The sequence below is a fragment of the Monodon monoceros genome, unplaced genomic scaffold (assembly GCF_005190385.1).
Source record: "Monodon monoceros isolate NGI ecotype Baffin Bay Population unplaced genomic scaffold, NGI_Narwhal_1 Super_Scaffold_16, whole genome shotgun sequence".
NCBI classification, from domain to species: Eukaryota; Metazoa; Chordata; class Mammalia; order Artiodactyla; family Monodontidae; genus Monodon; species Monodon monoceros.
Window position 1 is genome coordinate 989,822 of NW_021703772.1, and position 22,257 is coordinate 1,012,078.

General features: G+C 66.6%; 1 protein-coding gene across 5 annotated transcripts in view; it reads left to right on the forward strand.

Annotated features, from left to right (window-relative positions):
- The window catches only part of KIF1A (kinesin family member 1A), an 88,731-nt gene that overhangs the window by 22,633 nt on the left and 43,841 nt on the right, over positions 1–22,257 (forward strand). For all 5 annotated transcript variants that reach the window (XM_029225309.1, XM_029225311.1, XM_029225312.1 and 2 more), the window contains exons 3-19: positions 4,775–4,851; positions 5,948–6,127; positions 6,862–6,927; positions 7,308–7,486; positions 8,562–8,673; positions 9,952–10,029; positions 10,297–10,362; positions 10,834–10,851; positions 13,043–13,118; positions 14,104–14,182; positions 14,831–14,973; positions 16,559–16,692; positions 17,587–17,666; positions 17,911–17,986; positions 20,234–20,313; positions 20,593–20,699; positions 21,593–21,676. In XM_029225309.1, the coding sequence (XP_029081142.1) occupies positions 4,775–4,851; positions 5,948–6,127; positions 6,862–6,927; positions 7,308–7,486; positions 8,562–8,673; positions 9,952–10,029; positions 10,297–10,362; positions 10,834–10,851; positions 13,043–13,118; positions 14,104–14,182; positions 14,831–14,973; positions 16,559–16,692; positions 17,587–17,666; positions 17,911–17,986; positions 20,234–20,313; positions 20,593–20,699; positions 21,593–21,676 (1,635 nt within the window). The remainder of the gene's footprint in view (positions 1–4,774; positions 4,852–5,947; positions 6,128–6,861; positions 6,928–7,307; positions 7,487–8,561; positions 8,674–9,951; positions 10,030–10,296; positions 10,363–10,833; positions 10,852–13,042; positions 13,119–14,103; positions 14,183–14,830; positions 14,974–16,558; positions 16,693–17,586; positions 17,667–17,910; positions 17,987–20,233; positions 20,314–20,592; positions 20,700–21,592; positions 21,677–22,257) is intronic.

Below are 22,257 nucleotides of genomic sequence, written 5' to 3' on the forward strand. Positions count from 1 at the left end.
AGAAAGACAGAGACAGAGAGGATGACAGAGACAGAAAGAGACAGAGACAAAGAGAGACAGAGAGAGACAGACAGACACAGAGAGAGAGGCAGCCCTCAGCACAGGGAAGCCTGCCTGAGGAGTGGCATCGGCGGGCTGGGTGAGCTTCATCCCTGGAGGCCCTGGGCCAGGGGCAGGGCAGGGCAGGCGGCTCCAGAGCCGGCCTGAGGCAGACGCTCACAGGAGCTGGGTTTGGGCAGCAGCTCATGGTCGTCTTGTCAGGGTAGGAGCTGATCTGGCCAGCCCTGTCAGCGGGGGTGGTGACATACTCCTTGAATCTCAAAACGAGGGGCACAGCAGGAGACCCCAGTTCTTGGAACGTGCCACCCGGAATCTCCACTGTGACACAGAAATTAGAACACTTCAAAGTCGGTTTAAATTCTTATCCTGTAATCATGGCCTCGATAACAGCACTCTTCATCTGAAACACAGCGAATCTAGCAATTCTGTGAGCCAACCAAATTGTATGTGATGTGTGCTTCTGTCCCTACAGTGGGGACCCTATTTCCAAATCAGGTCACAGTCTGAGGTTCCAGGAGGACACTGTTCAACCCAGGACAGTGCCTGGAGGGGAGGGACCCGCCCCCGCCCAAAACCACAGGGTGATGTCTTCAGGGCCGGGCCCCCAGCCTTCCAACTGGACCCTGGCAAGCTGGGCCCAGTGTGTGCTTTCAGGGAATGGACCACCGTTCTGGAAGGTCCACCGGGACCCTCCTGACCAGCAGCCCCTGTGCGGTCTCAAAACCTAACCCATCCAAGAAGTCGGCCCCATTTGCCATCACTATTCTAGAATGTTCTGGGCTCCAAATACAGTGAGACTGGGCCTGGGAGTCCACAGAAGGGAGCTTGGTTTTGCCAGGAGGTGGTGACGCGGTGCAGGCCTTTCTATTAGAGGAATGGCTCCATACACGTGGTGTCAAAGGAGGGACCCCGGGGGCCAGCAGAGTCCTGGTCAGCAGCCTCGGCCGAGGGTGATGGGGGCCTGCCGTCACTGGCTGGCCCCAGGCCAAGATGCCCCTAGTACTCCCTGCCTTGAGCTGCCTCTCCCCGGGGGCCACCCGTGAGAGTCGCGACGGGCTCTCCACTTGCAGGGTTAGGTTCAGGGTCAGGGTCAGGGTACGGGTTAGGGTCAGGGTCAGGGTCAGGGTCAGGGTCAGGGTCAGGGTACGGGTTAGGGTCAGGGTACGGGTCAGGGTCAGGGTCAGGGTCAGGGTCAGGGTCAGGGTACGGGTCAGGGTCAGGGTCAGGGTACGGGTTAGGGTCAGGGTCAGGGTCAGGGTACGGGTCAGGGTCAGGGTCAGGGTCAGGGTCAGGGTCAGGGTACGGGTCAGGGTCAGGGGCAGGGTCAGGGGCAGGGTCAGGGCTGCCTGAGCCCCTCAGGGCTGAGGATGCTCCCACGGCCCAGGCGGGGAAACGAGGCTTGGGGGGGGTCAGGTCAGCACACATCACTGAGCTCCAGCCTGCGCCAGGCTCCACTCCTGGCATCGGGCCCCGTGGAGCAGGACAGAGGCTCTCACTGCCCTGGGGGTGACGTTCCAGTGGGGACACGGAGATGGAACTAGACGGGCCGGTGACAAGGGCCACAGATCGCAGTCAGGCAGGCAGTGACGGGCGTGGGGGGCCTTGCCGGGGGCGTGGAGCGTGGGGGCCAAGTCAGGTCAGTGGGAGGAGCCGTCCCATCGTCCGGAGAGCCGTCGCTGAGGGTTCATGAGGACCGGCACGGGCCCTGTGTTGAGAACGTCCCCGAGACTCCTGACACTGAGGTCTCGGTCTCCGTTTTCGCAAGGCCCCTCGCTCTCTCTCTCTCGCTCTCTCTCTCTCTCTCTCTCTCTCTCTCACACACACACACACACACACACACACACACACCCCTGTCTGCCGATTTCCGTGGTGTCAGTGCTCTCCCCACAGACAGGTGCAAGCTACCCAGGGTTTAACCACAGACCCGTGGAATTCCGCAGAGCTGGGCCACGGCTCCCGGAAGGGCGGGCGCCGCACGCGGCTGTGGGGTTTCAGGCTCTGAGGACACGGCTTCCCTTAGCTGCTCCCGCCCCCCGTTCCAGCTGGGCCCTCACAGCTGTCGCCTTTGTCCCTCTGTGCTCCTGCAGCAGGGGCAGAGGGCACGGAGCCCCCCGATCAACAGCCCGCGGTCCCGTACCCCTCCTCAAACCCACGGGAGGAAGCGACCCGAGAGCTGCCTGGGAAGCCCCTCGCCACCAAATCGCCTCAGTGCCGGCAGGGGGCTGCCCGTCCAGGCCTAGTCCAAGCAGGTCGCCCTGGTGAGGGCTCCCAGGCGTCGGTGGAGAGCAGGCCTGGGGTGGAACCTGGGGAGTGCCGTCCCCTCTGGAGCGCAGAACCCCATCTGTGATCACGGAGACACCACAGGACCCCCGCAGGACACCTGCGGGTCAGGACCAGGGCAGGGGTCAGAGCCACACCAGGGGACCCCGCCCAAGGGGGAGGGGGCAGGTGACAGCAGTTCCCACAGGCCAGAGCAGCTCTGCCTGGTGGTCCCCACTGCGGGCTCTCCTCGTGGCCCACTCTGCATTCACTGACCCTCGCAGCCGGCTGTCCCCTGCCCACCCAGCGTTCCTTGAGCACCTCCGTGCCCCATCCCTGGTGGAGGGGTCGTCAGGGAGCTCCCGGTCCACACAGGGTATACAGCAGACGCCCCGGCACCAGGACACAGTCAGAGCAAGGTCAGCGGGGGGGCAGGTGTCGCAGCCTGCGAGCAGGAGTGGCTGGGTGGGGTGGGTGGAGGTGGGGCACTGGTGGGCATCATCGGGGGCCCTGCCCAGGCTGCCTGCGCTCCGGAGACGCCGTGACTGTCGTTCCCATGGCGCCGGCGTTAACGTGCTCGGGTTCTGGCGGCCGCATCCCCAGGTCCCGCAGGAGTTGAAACCGGGATGGCGAGGTCTCCTCTCAGCCTCACTCCTGGAGCCAGCATGGACGTGACCCCCTCTCGGCTCCAAAGAAAGGGCTGTGATGGTCAGTCACCTGCTCCCTCCTGCCGGCCTCCCGAGGGTGCCGGGTCATCTCTCAGAACCCATAAGCCTGGGGTCTGGGACCCAGAGCCAGTTAGCTCCTGCCCGCCAAGCCGTGGCCCGGGGCAGCTGCCGAGTGGGGTGAGGCTGGTGGGAGTCCCAGCGTCCCAGGGCTCTGGAGCAGAGCACCGTGGACGCGACGGCTTAGATGGCAGCTCCTGAGGCTGTTAAGTCCCCGACCAGGGTGTCGCCGGGTTGGTGCCTTCTGGGGTCCAGAGGGAGAATCCATTCCCTGCCTCTCCAGCCCCTAGTGGTTTTCTGGCAATGCCGGCATCCTCTGGCTTGTAGAAGCACCATCCCAGTCTCCCCCTCCCCCTTCACATGGCCTCCACGCTACGTGTGAGTCTGTGTCAAATTTCCCCTTTCATGAGACACCAGTCATGTTGGATTAGGGCCCACCTGACTCCAGTATAACCTCATCCTTACCAGTTACGTCTGCAAGTATGTAAATAAGGTCACATTCTGAGGTCCTGGGGGTTAGGACTCAACATGTGAATTTTGAGGGATAGAATTCAACCTGCAACAGGGCCAGGGCTTGTTCCCTTGGTGTGAGTTACAGGTCACCCTGGACACGTGCTGGTGGGGAAGGGGGGGGCGGGTCCTGGAGTCCAGAGAGGCGAGGCCCCCAGCCCACTGCAGCTGAGGAAAGCCAATCCAAGGGGTTGGCAGACACGTCTTTCATCTCCAAGTAGGTGGGGGGAATGTGGCCCTCAGATGGGATGATGTGGAGCCGTGGCCTGGAGCCCTCTCCCACCAGGACAGCCCAAGTTCCTGGTGGAGGCGAAAACCCCCGGCCAGGTGGGACCTCGGGGGTCCTCGGGGTCCTCTATCAACACAGACATTGGGGGTTCAGACAGCGTCCCAGAGGGCAGCTTGGCGGGCGCGGGGGCCGCAGCCCCTTCTGCCCAGCTACCGAAGACTCACCACCCGCTGGGCCCGGGCCTCGGGGAGCTGAGACCTGTCCAGGGCCTGGGGAACATGGGATGCCTTATCCCTGCCTGGGGGGCTCCCGGGGCGCCCAGCAGGCCCGGCAGTGTGTGCCGGTGGCATTGCTCCTCCTTTGATGAACCGACGTTTTGTGAGCACCGCCTCCTGCCAGCCCAGGTGCAGCTGCTGGAGGAGGGGGACGGGTTGGGGAGGACCTAAGCAGAGGACAGTCCCACAGCCCCTGAGAGAAACCTGGACGGGACCTGCAGGCTCCCCGGCAGGAGGAGGGATACGTGTGGTGTCCCTGCGGGGGGACAGCCAGCACGCCCCCGACACGGATGAGCACGCGGGCATGATGGGGCCCCAAAGCAGCAGGGACGCGGCTGTGACTGTGCCGCACCTCCTAGCGCTTGCATGCAGAGCAGACAAGACAGTCCTGGGCTGGGGGGCGAGCGGGATGTGGACCCGAGAGGTGGGATGGGCCGGGGCTCGAGGTCTGACCCAGTGCCTGCGCCAAGGGACTGTTCTGGGCTGCCTTGGCGGGGTGGGGGGGCAGGTCAGACAGAGCAGGGGGCAGAGATGGCTGGTCTGCCTGGAAACAGGGCCCTTGTCGCTGCCCATTGGCAGGGGGGCTGGCTTTGTTGGGGCCAAGGCCTCTGAGGACCCCGCCTCCCTGCCCTGGGGTCCCTCTCGGGCGGGCGCATCCAGGGTCAGCCTGTCCCTGCAGCACAGCGCTGAGCACCATGCCTGTCCCCTCCCCGCAGCCATCGTTAACCCCAAACAGCCCAAGGAGATGCCCAAGAGCTTCAGCTTCGACTATTCCTACTGGTCACACACTTCGGTAAGCCCAGGGCTGGGGTTCCAGAGGGGTGGGCTGCTGCCGTGTGGGTGCCAGCTCAGCCCTGCTCGCTGTGCGGCCCTCAGCCAACGCCTTGACCTCTCTGCGCCAATGGGGCGAGGGGCCACCCTGCTCCTCTGCAGGGCCGATTGGGAGGTGGGGGCACAGGTGTGAGGCCTGTGGGGAGGGGCCTGCTTTCCTGAGTCGCCTTGTGTGTGGAAGGTCACCTTGAGCTGTGACACACACTGCCCAGCTGCGGCAGGGACCAAGGGGCCATCAGCCCACTGTGGGCAGTTTCCCAGGGTCCTAGCCGTACAACCGTTTGCCTGCCAGCCTCTCCTCTTCCCCAGACACCCCAAGCTCGGTTTCCGAAGCTGAAGCTGCCCACCTGGCGCCAGCCCCTGCACGCCCTCCCCCGCCCCCTGGAGCCTGGGAGACCCCCGGACTTTGCGCCTCCACATCCCCCATCTGGTCTACACCAGTCCTCCCATCCCCCAGCCTCCTGAATCCGAAAAGGTGTCCAGGCCCCCTGCCCCAGGGCCAGGGCCCACCTTGGGTCACACCTTGAGTGCCTGGTCCCAGGACGGCCCCAGGGCTCCCCATTTCACCTTCCCCATCCAGCCCCTCCCCTCACGTCGTCAGGGTAACCCTGGGCCTGCCTGAAGTGACCGCTGTCTTCAGGACAGCGTCCAGGGGTGATAGCCAGGACCATGGACTCCTTGGGCCCCTGCCCTGCTGCCTCTCCAGCCCCACCTCGTCACCCCCACGGCTGCTACCTTGAGCACCACGTCACGTACCCCCGCCTCTGGGCCTTTGCACATGCTCTTCCCACTACTAAAATGCCCTTCCACTCTGTCTGGTCCTAGACTGGCTGGCTCCTCCCACCCTTCCCTCTGGAAGCTGCCTCCCAGGCAGTATTATTTCCCCTCTCCGGGTCTCCTGTGAGTGGATGGGCCGGGCAGGCGTCCCTCCCCACGGTGCTGTGGCCCTGGCGCCTGGAGGCCCTGGGTGCGAAGCAGGCTCTCAGTGAACATCGTGGGCCGAGAGCCCAGCACGGCAGGCCCAGCCTCCTGCAGCTGCTACCCTCCTTGTCCCGCAGCCAGAAGACATGAACTACGCCTCGCAGAAGCAGGTGTACCGCGACATTGGCGAGGAGATGCTGCAGCATGCCTTCGAGGGCTACAACGTCTGCATCTTCGCCTACGGGCAGACTGGGGCCGGCAAGTCCTACACCATGATGGGCAAGCAGGAGAAGGACCAGCAGGGCATCATCCCGCAGGCACGCGGCGGGGGGGGCGGTGAGGGGGACCAACAGGGCATCATCCCACAGGCACGCGGGGGGCGGGGGGACCCGGTGAGGGCAGGACAGGCAGGCGAGCACAAGCTGAGACCCGGGAGAGCAGGGGGCGGGGAGGGAAGGTAAAGCATGGGGGTGGTGGGGAGGGCAGGGCAGGAGGGGCAGCGTGGGGCAGACGGGCTGTGAAGGGGCTAGAGACCCAGATCTGAGGGTGGGGAGCTGCGGGAGGGCCCCAGGCCCGGGCAGTGCCCACCATGGTCACACCCATAAGACAGGGAGGCTGGGGCAGCCGCTGGTAGGGGCCGACCCTCCCTGGGAGGGCTGTGAGGGCTGGTGGTCCCGGCAGGGAGAGGCCCGGGACAAGGGGACGCCCACGGGGTGGGTCTCTGAACCTGAGCTGGTCAGTACTTGACCTGGTCAGGGCAGGGGAGAGTGCTGGGTGGCCTGTTGCATGGCAGACCCTCCACCTCATGCAGGCAAGGATGGTGCAAGGAACAGGAGAGGATCAGACATCAGCTGGGGGGCCCCCGAGTTAGCAGAAGACAGTGGCTCCTTGGCTACAGGCCGTCTCAGTGCCTTTAAGGTGGAGCGGGAGGGTGCGGGAGGGGCCCGGGAGAGCAGAGTCCAGCCTGGGTCGCAGGAGCCACAGCACCTCGAGGGGTGAGGCTCTGAGCACAGCCCAGCCTCACGTCTGATGGTGTGCTCTGTCCCTGCAGCTCTGTGAGGACCTCTTCTCCCGAATCAACGACACCACCAATGACAACATGTCCTACTCCGTGGAGGTAGGGCTCTCCGTCACCTGTCCCTCGGAACGTGGCTTTACTGACTTAAAGCCAGTGCCCGCCACCAGTCTGTGCCCTTAGCTTGTCATTCACGCGTGCATGTGGCCAACGTGCCAGCCCACGCCGGGCACAGGAGCGAAGGGCTGTGTCTGCTCTGCGGTGTCTGTTGAGCAGCTGCTCCGAGCTGCGTGGCCCGGGCTGAGCCATAGCCCGGGTGGCCCCGGTGTGACCGCGTTGGGTGAGCCCCCGGCATGGCTGTGTGTGGGGAGGGCCAGGCAGGGGGTGGGCTGACACCCCCACTGACATGTTCGTGCGGGGTCCTGGCCGCACCGTGTGCTCCCCCCACCTCAGACGTCCCTGATGTCATCGCTGCCCCGCAGGTCAGCTACATGGAGATCTACTGCGAGCGTGTCCGTGACCTCCTGAACCCCAAGAACAAGGGCAACCTGCGCGTGAGGGAGCACCCGCTGCTGGGGCCCTACGTGGAGGACCTGTCCAAGCTGGCTGTCACCTCCTACAATGACATCCAGGACCTCATGGACTCAGGGAACAAGGCCCGGTGTGTGCGGGGTGACGCGCCCACCCTCCCTGCCCTCCCCCTCCCACTCGCGCAACTCCGAGTCTCTCTGAGGAACACCTGTCCTTGGGGTGCCTGTTGGTATCCCCATGGGGTCTGTCCAGCGGCCCCCATGGAGGTGTGGGCCTTGTGGGCCTAAGGACATCAAGGGCACATGCCAGCCCATGGGGGCCTCCAGCTCCCCCAGGAAGGGGACGCTGTCGCCTACACAGGGTCTGCTCCTCGTGGGGGGTCAGGCTGTGCGCCCTGGGGGGCGGTGGCTGCCCTGGGTGGGGCCAGGCTGTGAGGACCAGCCCTGCCTGCTTGGAGGGCAGATGGCCCTCTGGACAGGGGCGTGTGGGGAGGGTCGGCCACAAGGTGCTGCTGGCCATGAGCTATTGGTCTCCGTGACCACGCTGCCCTGGGCCTCCCAGCCTAGGAGGGTCTGCCCTGGTTGTCGTGGCAACAGTCCCCCTGCCTTCTGCCACGCGGGGACTCCCGGGAGGGTGAGGATCCCTGGCCAGTGGCCTACCCTGCACTCAGTAGGGGTCCCCGGGGGCTCTTCCACCTCTGTGGAGGCAGCTGTCGGTCAGCGAGCCCAGCCTGGGGGCTTCCCTGGGGGCTCTGCACGGCAGCGACATCGGGACCAACCACTGGCCTCCGCTTGGCAGCCTCGGGCCTTCTCCCCCAAGGCCGTGCTGGCCCTCCCTGGATTGGCCGGTGTGGATGGACAGTAGAGCCCCCTTTCCCTTCTGGGGGCCTTTCCACGTCACAGCCTGCAGGCCACCGCCCAGGGGGCTCTGCTCAGCCCCTGGAAGCAGGGCATCCCCAGTCACGGGGCCCCGAGTGCCAGGCTCGAGTTGGGGGCCAAAGGAGCCACACCGGATGCAGTGGGGCAGGCAGTGTGGGCCCTGCCCGAGCTCTACAGGAGGCACGGTCGCCACCAGGCCGGGCAGGGCGGCCCCGGGAGCCCGGGGAGCTGACGTCTAGTGACCTGGTCAAGCGGGCCGGCAGCACCAGCGGCCCACACGCCCGACCACGGGACACTGGGTGACAGTGTGTGGCTTCCGTTCCCCAGGACCGTGGCGGCCACGAACATGAACGAGACCAGCAGCCGCTCCCACGCCGTCTTCAACATCATCTTCACGCAGAAGCGCCACGATGCAGAGACCAACATCACCACAGAGAAAGTGAGTTCAGCCTCGGCGGGCGGGGCCCCGGGCCGGGCACTGGGTCGGGCCGGTCAGGCGGGTGAGGAGGCCAAGCCGGATGCTGGCCCGTGAGGCATGGGCGCGGGCCATTCCCTGCCCAGCCCGGGCCTCGGTGAGGGGCTGGCCAGGCCTGCGAGGCCATCTCTTCTCGGTGTTTGGCGCCACGTGGCTGGGGAAGGGACTGAGTGGAGGGGCCGTGGACCCTGGAACAGCCTCCTGCCAGGCGGTTATGGTGGAGACTGTAGGCCCGAGGAGGGACGTCTCCAGGGCAGCCCCACTGGCCGGAGACGCCTCGGGGGCCCTTGGAGGGCGGTGTCGAAGGCCGCAGGTTGTGAGTGCCCGTCACAGGCTGGCCGTGGGCCCTGGTGCAGGCTGGGGGTGCCCCTCACCCCGTGGGCACCGGCATCTGTGAGCACAAAGGAGAGGCTGTGCTGAGCGGCCCTGCCCACTGCCCCCGCCCCAGATGCCTTTCCCATGAGCCTTGGCCTTGTCAGTGGACCCAGGCAGGGGCCTCGTCTCCTGGGGCCTTTATCCAGACACGCTGACTGTGGGCGCTGCAGGGGCAGTAGGGCGGGCGCCCTCCGTGGCTCTGACCCTAAGCATCTCGATTTCTCTGACTGGGCACCCTGCCAGCCAGGCCCTGCTCCCGGGGTCAGCACCCTGGGGTCCGCAGAGTGGCTGGGGGGAGCTCGGGGTGCTCGGTCCCCGATGAGGCCGGGTCACCCCGGCCTGGCGCCGTCCTCCCGGGGGCCTGGCTGCGGGCTGCCTGCAGCTCCCACCCCTCGGGCTCAGGGCAGCTGGCAGGCCCACCAGGCGACTCCTGCCCGCAGCCCTGGGCTTCCCCGGGTGCATGTGGCTGCCCAGCCCGGGCTGGGCGAGTGCTGGGGAGGGGGCCCCTGCCCAGTGCCCGGGTGGCTCCGGGGGCAGCGGGCAGTGGGGGAGGGGCTCCCGGAGCCAGGTTCAAATCCCACCACACGGTGAGCCTGGTCTGTGGAACGGGTGATAGCGACAGTGACGTGCAGGTGACGAGCGGCCAGCAGGCAGGGAACAGCTGGGTGCCAGGTGCCAGGGGCAGAGGCCGTGCAGCCTCCCAGGGAAGGTGGCCTCCTCCTCAGAGGAGCTGAGAGCAGGGCCGCTGTGCTCCGCAGGGTTGGGCGCTCCGGCCCCAGGGAGGGGGGACCCCGCAGGCCGCACCCAGGGGAAGCGGGGGCCCACACAGCGTCACAGCTCCTGCGTGTGACACACGTGTCCCCGCAGGTGAGCAAAGTCAGCCTGGTGGACCTGGCCGGGAGCGAGCGGGCCGACTCCACGGGGGCCAAGGGCACGCGCCTCAAGGTAGGGCCGCCCCCACCAGGGTCCCCACCGACTTGCCGGTGGGGCCTGACGCCCAGTGGCTGCAGGGCCAGGGGGCGGCGGGGGAGGCGGGCCGGCCTCGGGTGAGCGCCCCCTTTGCCCCTGCTCTCGTGGGACGGGGAAGCGGGGAGGGTCAACGGTGCAGGGCTGGGCGCTGGGTCTCCATCAGGGCCGAGTGGCTCAGGCCCGGTCCTGCCGGAGCGAGGGGCCTGAGGCCTCCTGACGCCCGGCCTCATCTTCCCTACGCAGGAGGGAGCCAACATCAACAAGTCCCTGACCACCCTGGGCAAGGTCATCTCCGCGCTGGCCGAGATGGTGAGCGGGCTCCAAGTGCTGCGATCAGGTGGCCTCGGGGGTGGGGGGACAGCGGGCGCCTCCGTCCTGCCCTGCTGGGGAGATGCCGGGAGCGGCCACCTGTCCCTGCTGTGGGGCCAGGTTCACGGAAAAGCCCAGAGGCTTGGAGGTGAGGGGGGTCCCCGGGTTGGAGATGGAGCCACGACCCTGTCACTCTCCCGAGCCTCAGTTGTCCCACCTGTGAAATGGGGATGTGCCACCTCCCCACAGGGCCCTGGGGGTGGCCTTGGGCTGCGGGCGGGGCAGTGACCTTGGGTGGCCCCCCGGGCTGTCAGGAGGAGCCGGGACCCTCGGGCTGAGGGGCTGGGCCTGGTGGGCGGTGGAGGGGAGGCAGTGTGGTGAGGGGGGCTTGGGCTGTGCTTGGGTTCCTCCCACCGCTTTGCCCCTGGGCCCAGCGTGCTCCGTCCTCAGACTCTGTCTTTGCCTCTGCAGGACTCTGGGCCCAACAAGGTAAGCATCTTCGTTCCTCGCTTCTCGGGGAGTGGGGGGGTCTCAGCCCTCTCGGGGGGGGGGGGGTGCCTGAGAAGCAGAGCAGCCGCGGGACACACCAGCCCCATCAGAGCTGGGCCGGTGCCGGTGCGGGGAGAGCAGCGCCGCGGGGGTGGATGAGCGATGGCGGGAAATGAGATCATGGTGAACGAACGGCGACGAGCTTCATAAAGGACAGAACGGGGCTGTGAGGGTGACCCTGAGCAGGAGGGTGGCCTCTCGTCCGCGTGGCTGGGGGGCCGGGGGCGTCGTGGGGGAGGTGGCTCTGGGGCTGGGGCCTGGGGGCTGAGGAGCACCCAGGGGCGCTCACCCTGCAGCTGGGAAGCCCGCCGAGCGTGTGACGTGCTCAGGTGGGAAGAGCCTGGTTTGTGTGAGGAGCGGTGGGAGGAAGCACGTGCAGTGGCGGGGGTCCCAGGAGCGCTGTGAGGGGCTCCGTGAGGAGCGGAGAGAGCGCGCGGACCGCGACACCGGGCGAGGCTGTGAGAGGAGGCGTGAGAAGCTTCGGGGGCAAATGCGAAGGACCCGTGTGATGGGCTGTGTGACAATTGTAGGCAAGCGTGGCCCGTGTTGGGGGAAGTGAGCGGGTAGCTCTGTGAGGAGGCGGAGGGACTCCGGGCGCTGCGAGGAGCTGCGTGAAGGCTGAAGGGCCGCGTGTGACAGGCGCGGGCACTGTGTGCGGGAGCTGAGGAACTGGCAGGAACTGTGTGCCGAGCTGGGCTGCAAGCGTGATGCTCTGCGCGGGGACTCTGCGAGGAGGCGAGTGAAGCTGCCGCACAGCGGGAACTGTGAGGGGCTCCGTGAGGAGCTGCGAGAGGAGCTAGGTGTGGACCCGCTGTGTGAGGAGATACGTGAGGAGGTGTGAGGCCTTGCGTGTGGCGGTGAGAGAGCCGTGAGGAACCTGGGCTGTGAGGAACAGCGTGGGGTGGGACCAGGACCAGTGCAAGGACCTGGGAGGGGGCCTGTGCAAGGTGTGAGGAGCGTGTGGGAACGTGTGCAACGGCCAGCAGAATCGTTAGGAAGCGTGCGGATTCGGGGGAACTGTGGAAACGGGAGAGGAAGTGTGGGAGGTGGTGTGAGGACCTGTGAGGGACATGCGTGTGGAATTGTGTGGGGACGCGTGAGAAGACGTGTGGAAGTGCGTGAGGGAACCTGTGGGAGCTCTGAGAAGCTCTGAGTGGAACTGGGAGGCACTGTGTGCTGAAGTGTGTGAGGAGCTGGGTGTGACTGTGAGAGACTGTGGAGGTGTGAGAGGAAGTGTGAGGGACTGTGTAAGAAACTCTGTGAGGAGCCGTGTGAGGGAACAAGGAAGGGACTGTGAGGGGCTGCGATGGAGACTTTGCAGGAACAGAGCGAGACCAGTTTGGGGGCTCAGTGCCTGGAGCCGGGAGCGGGGGGGCCCGTGGGCGATGAGGCCAGAGGGCCGGGCCTGACCCGCTCCCCAGCGTCACCAGGAAGCAGCTGACTGTGATCTAGCGGAAGCGGCCATGGGTTGGCCGCAGGCTCCCCTCGGGGATGATGCCTCTGTGCCCTGAGGAGCGCCCTCGCGGGGCCCTGGCGGCCGCTGCGGCTGCCGAGCAGACGCTCCTGAAGCAAAAACGTGTGCAAGCGAGGGAGGCGGGGAGGTCCCTGTGCCATGCTCAGTGGCGCCCGGGGGAGCCTCGTCCTGACGGGGGTAGCGGGTGCCGAGGGGGACCAGGTTGTTGGGGCTTCGGAGCCGCTTAGGCGGGCCGGGCCGGGCCTGGCGCAGGCGGCGGCGGCTTCACGTGCACGGGGAGGGGGCCCCGCAGGGCTTCCTGCAGGCGAGGGGCCTCTTGCCCTCAGTCAGCAGAGCTGCTGGCGGTGCTTGTGGGGCGATGGGCTCGCGCTGGTCCTTCTGACGGCGCGGAGCGAGGACGCACTGGCCCTGGCCACTGGCGTCAGCCCGCCCGGGCTCGGCCGGCCGTGTGGCCCAGACACACCGTGGCGACGGAGGAGGGGCGAGGCCAGGAACGTGCTAGCAAGTCCCTGATTGCAGCCCGAGCGGAGGCCCTGGGACCAGGCCCCGCCCTGAGCCCCAGGCCGCCCGGACCTCGGGGACACACCTGTGCTTGAGCCCCTCTTCCCTCCTGCTGCGGCGGGCTCGGGGCTGACCTTGGACGCTCCTCTCCTGCAGAACAAGAAAAAGAAGAAGACGGACTTCATTCCCTACAGAGATTCGGTGCTGACCTGGCTTCTCCGGGAAAACCTGGGTGAGGACTCGCCCGACCCGGACCTGACACCCGGCCCGGCCGCCGCCGTCCTCCCCGGCCTGGGCGGGTGCCCATCCTTTCCGGGCTGTGCAGCGAGCCCGGGGGCCCGGGCCAGTGGTCAGCAGTAGGTTAACGACGCAAGGCCCGGGGACCCGGTTGGCCCTCGGGGCTGCAGCCACTGTGTCAGCGCTCCTGGCTCAGGGCTGTGACGCCCAGACCAAGGACCCACCCTCTGGGCCTCGGTGATTCTGGGGAGCCCCGGCTGGCTGACCCTGCACCCCAGAGCCAGCCTAGCTGGTCCACGGCTCGGGCCAGCGTCGGGTGCAGTGTCCGGCCTCCCGGTGGAAGAGAGGGCAGATGGGAGACCCCGGGGGCAGGTGGGCCCCCCAAGAGAGGACGCGAGAGTCACAGGAATGAGTGTCCCTTCACCTGAGACGCGGCCTGGACGGAGGCCTCTCCCCCAGGGCCACACCCAGGTCCCGCCCCAGGGTGGGTGGGGAGGCCCTTCACAGCATGGCACCCCGAGCCCTTCGCGGCATCGCCTCGCAGTCTGCTGGAGGCCACACCCTGGGGATGTGGTCCCCGGGACACAGGTCCCTGTGGGTCCGTGCGTTTCCTGATGCCGGGATCCGTGTGACCCGAGTTGGGAATCCGACATGAAACATTAAGAAACATATTCCAAATAAGAAGGATAAAAGCGAAACGTTTATGGAGCAGAAACAGTCCTTATAGTAAACGCCATAAAACTCTCCACAACTTTTCTCTTTATTATGGGGAGGGGGAGGCCTGTTGGTTGTAATGTGACCCCAAATGTCAGAAAAGCATGGTTTTATGTAGACGAAAAGTGAGCAAGGTGCCTGGCGCGGTGAGGGAGGCCGGCCGCCTGCTGTCTGCTCACCTCCCAGCTACACCTGTGCGGGGGGAGGGCAGGGGGCGCAGCAGTGGGGCTGACCCTCCTCTGGGACCACCTGCTCTCCTCCCACAGGTGGGAACTCGCGGACAGCGATGGTGGCGGCGCTGAGCCCCGCAGACATCAACTACGATGAGACGCTGAGTACCCTGAGGTGTGTCCGCGGGGCGTGGACCCTCCCTGTCCCCCACCAGCCGGCTTGGGCGGGAGTGGATCCTCCAGGTGCCTCCTTGCAGGGCCGGCTCACCTGGAATTCTTGAGGCTCCAAATGGCTGGCAGGGCGCCTGGCGCTTCTCGGGCCCCATTCCATTTCCCACCGCGTGTGGCCTCGAGTGGCCCAGGGCCCTGCCATCTGACCAGGAGAGCTGGGCTCGCGGGCTGAGCGGTTCGCCCCCACCCATGGTCCACAGAGCCACCGGGGTTTTTAACGAGCCACGGGGGGGCAGGCACATCTGAAGGTCCCTCTGGCCAGGGGCCGTCCCGGGCTGCGGGAAGCAGCTTGGCGGCCTGGCTCGGCGCTCTGGCCTCTTGGCTGCCACCGCAAAGGGCTGGAGTGCAGGTTAGATTCGCACCATCCACCTGGGACCACAAGTCCAAATGCGGAGGCCTCGCCGTGCGGAGAAATTTCCACCCCGTCCCTTCCCCTCCCGGGGCCTCGGTTTCCCCAAGTGGCAAGCCCCCCTGTAGGTCAGTGGCCCTGGTGACTCCCTGTCGGAGATGCCCCTGCAGTTGGGCGCAGGCGGGGCTCCGGGTGCCCTTGGCTGCCGTGCAGCACAGCCCCCAGCCCCCCTCTGCCGCCCAGGTACGCGGACCGGGCCAAGCAGATCCGCTGTAACGCCGTCATCAACGAGGACCCCAACAACAAGCTGATCCGCGAGCTGAAGGATGAGGTGACGCGTCTGCGGGACCTGCTGTACGCCCAGGGTCTCGGTGACATCGCCGACAGTGAGTGTCTGAGCCCACCCGTCCTGGGCAGGGCAGCGGGGCTGTGGGGCTGGGGCAGGTCCCGCTGCCCTCGCGGCCCCTCTGGCCCGAGGCCCAGGCTCTGCTCCCGGCTCCAGGCGGAGCCACCGCTGGGTGGGGGGCCGGGGTTCTGGACTGGGCCTGGTTTGGGTTTGCCGCTGGCCCAAGCAGGCCGGTGACGGTCTCCCCGGAAGCCACAGCGGCCGGCCGCGGTGCCGGGGTTGTCCCCCCGTCCCGCTGAAGACCACCGCCACCCTACCTGATGCCCGGCCTGCGACGGCGCCCTCTGGAGACAAACCTGTTCTTCTGTTTCTGTCTCTCCCCCTCGCCTCCCCCCCTTAGCCAACACTGTGCCCGGAGGACCCAAATGTGTGTATCCCCTCCGCTGCTCTCTGCGCATCCCTGCTTCGGCCTAGCCCCGCGGGGCCTAGGGCAGCACGGTGGGGGGGCGGGGCGCACCCACCCCTCCTTGGCCTTCTCCCCCTGGGGGCTGGGGGACCTGAGCCCTCTCTCTCACGGCACCCTGCGAGCCGTGATCCTGGTTCACCCTCGCGTCTGCTGGGAAATTGAGGCAACCGGGAGGCGCGGGGCAGCCAAGGCCTCCTCAGGCTGAGCGCGGCTGAGGTCAGGCTCTCTGCCCGCTGTGCTCCTAGAGGCCTGAATGTCAGCACAGAGGCTGGGACAGCTCACAGGGCCGGGTCCATCCCCGACTCCTGGCTCCGGCCCCCCTCTGACCCCACCCACCCCGAGGCCCCTTCCCCTGGAAACGCCAGGAGTGTGAATGCGGCCAGGTCCTCCCAGCCTGCGTCTCCTGCCGGCTGTGGGCCCGGCTCCCTGGGCAGGGGCACGTGCTGGGGCCTCCCCACCCCAGGGGCCACAGGGCGCCCTCAGTTTCCCCAGTGCCCGTGCTGTCCTACGTCTGCCGCTGCTCTGCTGTGTGTCTGCTTCTGCCAGGAGGGGCCTGGGCACCTCCCGCCCCAGGGGCTGCGGCAGCCCCAACTCCCGGGCCTCGGGGAGCAGGGAGGCCGGGGCAGGGGGGGGGTGCCCAGAGCAGCTTCTTGGGGTGGAGGAGCGTGGGCTCCCTCGGAGGTCCCACAGTCCACGGCTCGGCCAGGCCGCTCGGGGTGCGTGGCGGGCTGGTGGGTGGCGGCACGGGGGGCAGAGAGGATGAGGATGGGAGTCAGGGCCTGGGTGCAGGGCGGCCGCTGGGCAGTGGCAGCAAAGGGCGGTGGGCAGGGGGTCAGGAGGGCAGGGACGCCGGTGGCCCGCAGGCTCGGCATGTGTGCGGGGGGAGCGGAGGCCCTGGGCAGGGATGCCGAGGGACCTGGTGGCGCAGCCGCACCGTGGCAGGGGTAGCATTGCATGTGCTCGTGCGGGTGCCCAGCTCCTGGTCCCTGCTTGCTACCTTCTCTTCACCTGCCTCTTGCTTTTTCCCAACTTGGTCTTTCTTTTCTCTCCTCCCGTCTGTCTGCCCCGCTTCCTCCCGTAGACGTGTCCGACCTTGAGAACAGTAACTGTAACCGTGGCGGGGTGGAGCTGAGTGCAGTCCCTGACAATCTCTCCACAGTGACCAACGCCCTGGTGGGTGTGAGCCCGTCGTCCTCGCTCTCGGCCCTGTCCAGCCGTGCCGCCTCTGTGTCCAGCCTGCACGAGCGCATCTTGTTTGCCCCAGGCAGTGAAGAGGCCATAGAAAGGCTGAAGGTGAGGCAGGGCCGGGCTCGGACCTGGTGGGCGCTAGGCCAAGACCCCTCCTCTTGGATGGTCGCAGGCGGAGGGGCTTGGTCAGAGGCGAAGTGAGCCATGCAGGGGGACGCGGGGTGAGTCTCGGCCCCCGACCCCAAGCACCCCGTCCAGGGGGTCGGTGCACCCTGTCCAGGACCGTGGGGCCCGTCTGCTGATTGGGGCGGGGGTCCTATGGCCTCTGCACCCTCCCTCCTGGGTTTCCGTGCTTATACCTGCTCCTGCATGGTCTTCACCCTCCCGGCCTGGCCACGGCGGCCTGCGTTTAGGGTTAGGGTTACTGGCTTCCTTCAGCGAGTGGGTACAAGGTGCCGGGTGTGAGCGGCGGACGGCGAGCCCAGACGGAGGGGACAACGGCACAGGCGCCAGACCCGGGCTGATGAGGGGGTGGACCGTGCGGCCACCCTGGGGCGTAGGGCCCACCTGAGGTGTGGGAGGCGTCCACCCGGGATGGACCTGGGGTACAGAGGCCCACTGGAATGTGGGGGCTGGGAAGGAAACGGGGAGGCAGTGCTGATGTGGGAAGTGTCGTCCGTCTCATCCGTGGTCCAGGGGCATCCGAGCCTCAAAACCGGTGTCAGCGTCTCCCTGCGTGTTTGTTTCTCCCTCTGGGTTTATTCTGCCTTTCTCTCTGTTCTCTGTGTGTGTCCACAGCAAAGACACGCGTCCTTCGCATGTCTTAGCCCTCAGCCCTTCACCTTGACCTTTCAGACTTCGAGCAGCCTGGATGGACCTGGGAATTGGGGTGCTGGGCCCTGCAGGCCCGGCTACTCGTCTCCCCTTTGCCTGGCACGCAGGCCTCTGTCCACTGCCTGCCCCCCGCACTGACCTCGCTCTGCTTTGTCTGCTCCCCAGGAGACGGAGAAGATCATCGCTGAGCTCAATGAGACCTGGGAGGAGAAGCTGCGGCGGACGGAAGCCATACGGATGGAGAGGTGGGCGGTGCGGGCTGGGGGCCGGCAGCAGCCCTGTGCTCAGCTCTCGGCTCCTGTACCCAGGGGTGGCCGCGCCCAGTTTAGGACATACCCGTCCCCTCTCATCCAGTGACATGCCCCCCGCCGTCACCAATGGCCCCATTGAGCCGATCCCCAGTCAGGGGACCAGTCCCTCAAGTGGACACCTGAACTCACTGACCAGATGAAAGGTTGTGCGGGTGCTGACCCCCGCTCTATCCCCCAGGGAAGCGCTGCTGGCCGAGATGGGCGTGGCCATGAGGGAGGACGGCGGCACCCTGGGGGTGTTCTCTCCCAAAAAGGTAGGAGCCGGCCATTCTCTGGGCTGCCCCGATGTGGACAGGGCTGGGGGACCTGCGGCCCTTGGCAGGGTGTCGGCTCCTGGAAGGTCAGCAGGGTCCTCCTGGGAGCAGGCAGAGTGGCTCCTGGCACCCAGCCAGGCTCACCCGCAGCCATCCCTTCCCTGTGTGGAGCCTAGACCCTGCCTCCTCATGGTGGGATGTCCCTATGGCCTTAGGACGTCAGAGAGGTCACTTAGCTGCCTGAGGGGTGGATGGGGTCCTGAAACAGGTGGGGCCTGGACCCCCAGGAGCCTGCACCCCTCATGGGCAGGGCCTGGCTGGACACGAGCTGGGAGCCAGCTGCGCTCTTGGAGATTAGCTAAAGCAGGGTCTGGCTGTCCCAGCGGGGACCCCTCTTCTCCCACCCAGGCCCAGCTTGCCCATGGCCCCGGCCCTCAAATGGAGCAGAGCACCACCCCCTGTTCAGTAGCTCAGATGGGGCAAAGCATGAACATCAGGGGAAAAGTCTCTGTGTGATTCTAGGACCCAGACCCCCACACCCATGCCCCCACCCCCAAGATTGCCAGACCCTCAGAGCCCTTAGGAGCTTAGCTTCAAGCGCAGAAGCCTGCCTGGAAGGCAGTGGCGTCTGTTCTGACGCCAGCACAGGACTCCGCAGGCCCTGCCTCTGCTGCCTTGTTGCTGAGGAAGTGCCTGGCTGACTTTTCACCCCAGCAAAGGGTTTCTTTGTTTGCCAGCCTTCGAAGCTGGCGGCACGTGGAACCCCCCACGGAGCCATTGGGGCCCCAAGGGAAAAGGAGCACAGGGTGCTGGTAGGATGGGCACATCCGCTAGGGCGGCTGCTCCCTGGGGACAGGGCCGGGCTCCTCAGGCTTCTCCTGCACCCATGCACTCCGGCCCAGAAGCAGGGAGGAGGGGTGCCTGGGAGGCCCTCGGCAGGGCGGGGAGCAGGTGGCGCCCTGGCGGGGTCCTGCTTCAGTGCCTGTCAGATGGGCCTTTGGTTTTCGTTTGGAATGCTTTGCTCTTGAGCTGTTGCGTTGTCCGTGGGTGCAGTGCCCCGGGGTGGGCAGGCGAAGCTGGGGTACAGGTGCCCTCAGGACACTGGCTGTGCAGTCCTTTGGCTTCATTGGTGGCAGAGGGATCTGCTGGTGGCCCCGGGTCTGGACATTGTCCAGGAGTGGGAGGGCGGCCCTCGGGACCACCAGGGACACTTCCTCTGGCGGACAGTGGGGTCCCCACTGGACTCTGGAGAAGCACATGGGCCAGCTGGGTCCCCCGCTCGGCCCCGTGGAGGGAGCACAGGCCCTTCCTGGCTGGACGCCTTCTGTGCTCAGGGGAAGGGGCCGCTGTGGATGGTATGTCCTGTGTCTGATGACCAGGTGTCCACAACCCTGTGCAGGGGTGTTAGAGGGGTTTGTAGCTCAGGGTGGGGGCAGCTTGCCCCAAGGTGCCAGGTGGGGAACAGACAGGAAGCTGTTCCAGCCTCTGCCATGTTGCAGGATCCTTGCCCGGGACCGGGTGTGAGGTCAGGAAGTGTTGGGGCCCAGAGACCCCGGGCGAGAGCAATGGAGAAAGTGAAGAGAGGGGGTGCTGGTCCAAGGCCCAGTGGACAGAGCCTGCAGTGGCTGCCCTGGGCACGGGCTGGGGTGGGGAGCCAAGGGCAGTGCTTAGATGGGGCAGCTTGTGGGAAGTGGTCACCTTGGCCTTGGGTCATGCTTTGGTAGACCCGTGGTTAGGACAGGTGTGGGCGTCTGACCTGGGTGGCTCAGGGGGACTTTTTTCACAGCCTCTCTGCTCCCTGGCATCCAGGGCCCGACCCCTCCCTGCCCAGTGTCCTAATCCCGGGGCCCTCAGCTCCTGGCTGCCCCGGTTGGAATGGGGACCTGCAGCCCCATTTTAGGATGGATGACCAGGCCCAGGCCCCATGAGACCCAGCCTTGCCCTGCACACCCAAGGGCCTACCACAGCCTCCAAGAACTCCCTGGGCACTCACGTGCTCAGAGCTGGGGTCCCAGCCCCTCCTGAAGCCCAGCCCCCCAAGTGCCACCTGGCAGCTGTCCTCCCAAGACTCTGGGGTCCCCATCAAAGTCTTCTCCTCTCTGCCAGGCTGGGAGGATACTGTGTCCCCCGAGAGGCCAGGCCTAGGACGGGTGGCAATCTGGTCCTGGGGAGAGAGAGGGCAGCAGGCAGCCTGGGCTGGGCTCCCCCCCTGCCCCCCGAAGAGAGGTGACCCTTCTATCTCCGCAGACGCCGCATCTCGTCAACCTGAATGAGGACCCGCTCATGTCCGAGTGCCTTCTCTACTACATCAAGGATGGGATCACCAGGTGGGGATCGACGGGGCGAGGGGAGGACTGGGCTCCCCCACTGAGGGGTCGCTGAGCCCGGGCATCTGCTGGCAGGGGTGCTGTGGGCCCCTCTGGGCAGTGTGGCTCCCCCAGGCCAGGCCGCTTTGGGGGCTGTCCCCTGGACCCCCACTTGTGCTCTCCAGGCATTTCCCGTAAGAGCTGGGCATCCTGGGGGCTGCAGGGGGACCAGGCGGGCCAGTGGGTGGCGTCGTGGTGCCCTGCGTCCAGCCGGCGCTGACGACCGCACCACACACACAGAGTGGGCCGGGAAGGCGCAGAGAAGCGGCAGGACATAGTCCTGAGCGGGCACTTCATCAAGGAGAAGCACTGCGTCTTCCGGAGCGACTCCCGAGGGGGCGGTGAAGGTATGGCCTCCCCCAGCCCCGCCCCTACCCGGCGCTGCTGGTGTCGGCCCTCCTGGCTCCCCACTCAGTCCCGGGAGCCCCCCTGCCCCACCCCAAAAGGTGCTCTGAAGGCTGGGCTGGGGACATGCAGCTCCGTCCCTGCACAGGGGGCTGGTTGGGGTGCTCACGGGCAGGAGGGCACTGAGCCTGGATCGAAGGGACGGCTATTCTTAGGCCACGCCTTCCCGTGGGCTGGGAGCGGCCATCTGTCCATCTCCCTGGCCGGCCTGCCCTCGGGCCTCTGTCCCCACTGCCAGTTCTGGGCATGACCCTTCCTTCTCGAGAAGGCACCTGCTGGGCTGTCCCAGTGCCCTCAGCCCCCGAGATCAGGGCAGGCGTCTGGACAGCCTCTGGGATGCAGACCAGTGACCAAAGCCCCCTCTGTGACCAGGCCACTTCAGGGTGGCCTTAAACAGTGCTGCGGACATTGGTTCTCCCAGAATTCCGTCCCCAAAGCTCTCTGTCCCCTCGGTGGGTGGGCACAAAGCCAGGAGGGGCTCTGGGACTCCTGGGGACATGCGAGCCACTGTTTCCCATCCCACCTGGAGACCCTGCAGGGCGGGGCGGTCACCCAGCACGGCCTCCCCGCCTCTGACTTGGGCCCGTGAGCCTCCCAACTGGGCATCACTTTCCTCACCTGTGAGGGGCTGAGAGGCCCCTCCAGCTTCTCGAGGCGCAAGCCAGGTGCCACGGGGAGGAGAGGGGCCTGGCGGGGGCCGCGCCTGGGTGGCAGGTGGCCAGGTGGGTCGAGCCCCCTGCCCCCGACCCTGAGCGGGGCTTGCTGGGCTCAGACGGGGATGCGGCCAGGAGGACAGCCCCTCACGGTCCTCTCCGTGCCCCCATCTGTCCTATAGCCGTGGTGACCTTGGAACCCTGTGAAGGGGCAGACACCTACGTCAATGGCAAGAAAGTCACGGAGCCCAGTGTCCTGCGGTCAGGTACAGTGGAGGCAGGGGTGGCCCCCGTGCTGCCCGCCCTGCACGCACGCCCCTCCTGCTCGTGCGGCACCCCAATCCGCCCCCCACCAGCCGGGCAGCGCACGGGCTGGGGCGGGTGGGGGGAGAAGGCCGCTCCAGGGGCGCCGAGGCGGGATTCCGGGCGGGGGGCGCCTGTCCGAGAGCCCCGGTGGGGCTGGCGCGCTGCCCTGGCCTCCGGACGCCGGCCCCCTGGCTTCGTGTCCTCATGTTCTAAAACACACCTGGAGATGTGTGTGTCGTCTATCTATCTGTCTGTTCACCTATCAAGAGACTTATTTAATGGAATTGGCTCAGGACGTGGTGAGGGCTGGGCAGGCACGTCTGAAATCCACAGGCGGGACTTTCTCCTCAGGGCAGCCTCAGTTTAGCTCCTGAGGCCTTTCACCCGGTGGGGGGAGGCCCGCCTGCGTAACGGTGGGTGGTCTCCTTCCCGAGGTCACGTGATTGTAGGTGCACCGTTGGGCTCCCCAGCCCAGCCAAACTGACACACAACACTGACCATCGTGTCAACTTTGGCTGGGGTGACTTTTTGCTAAGAATGA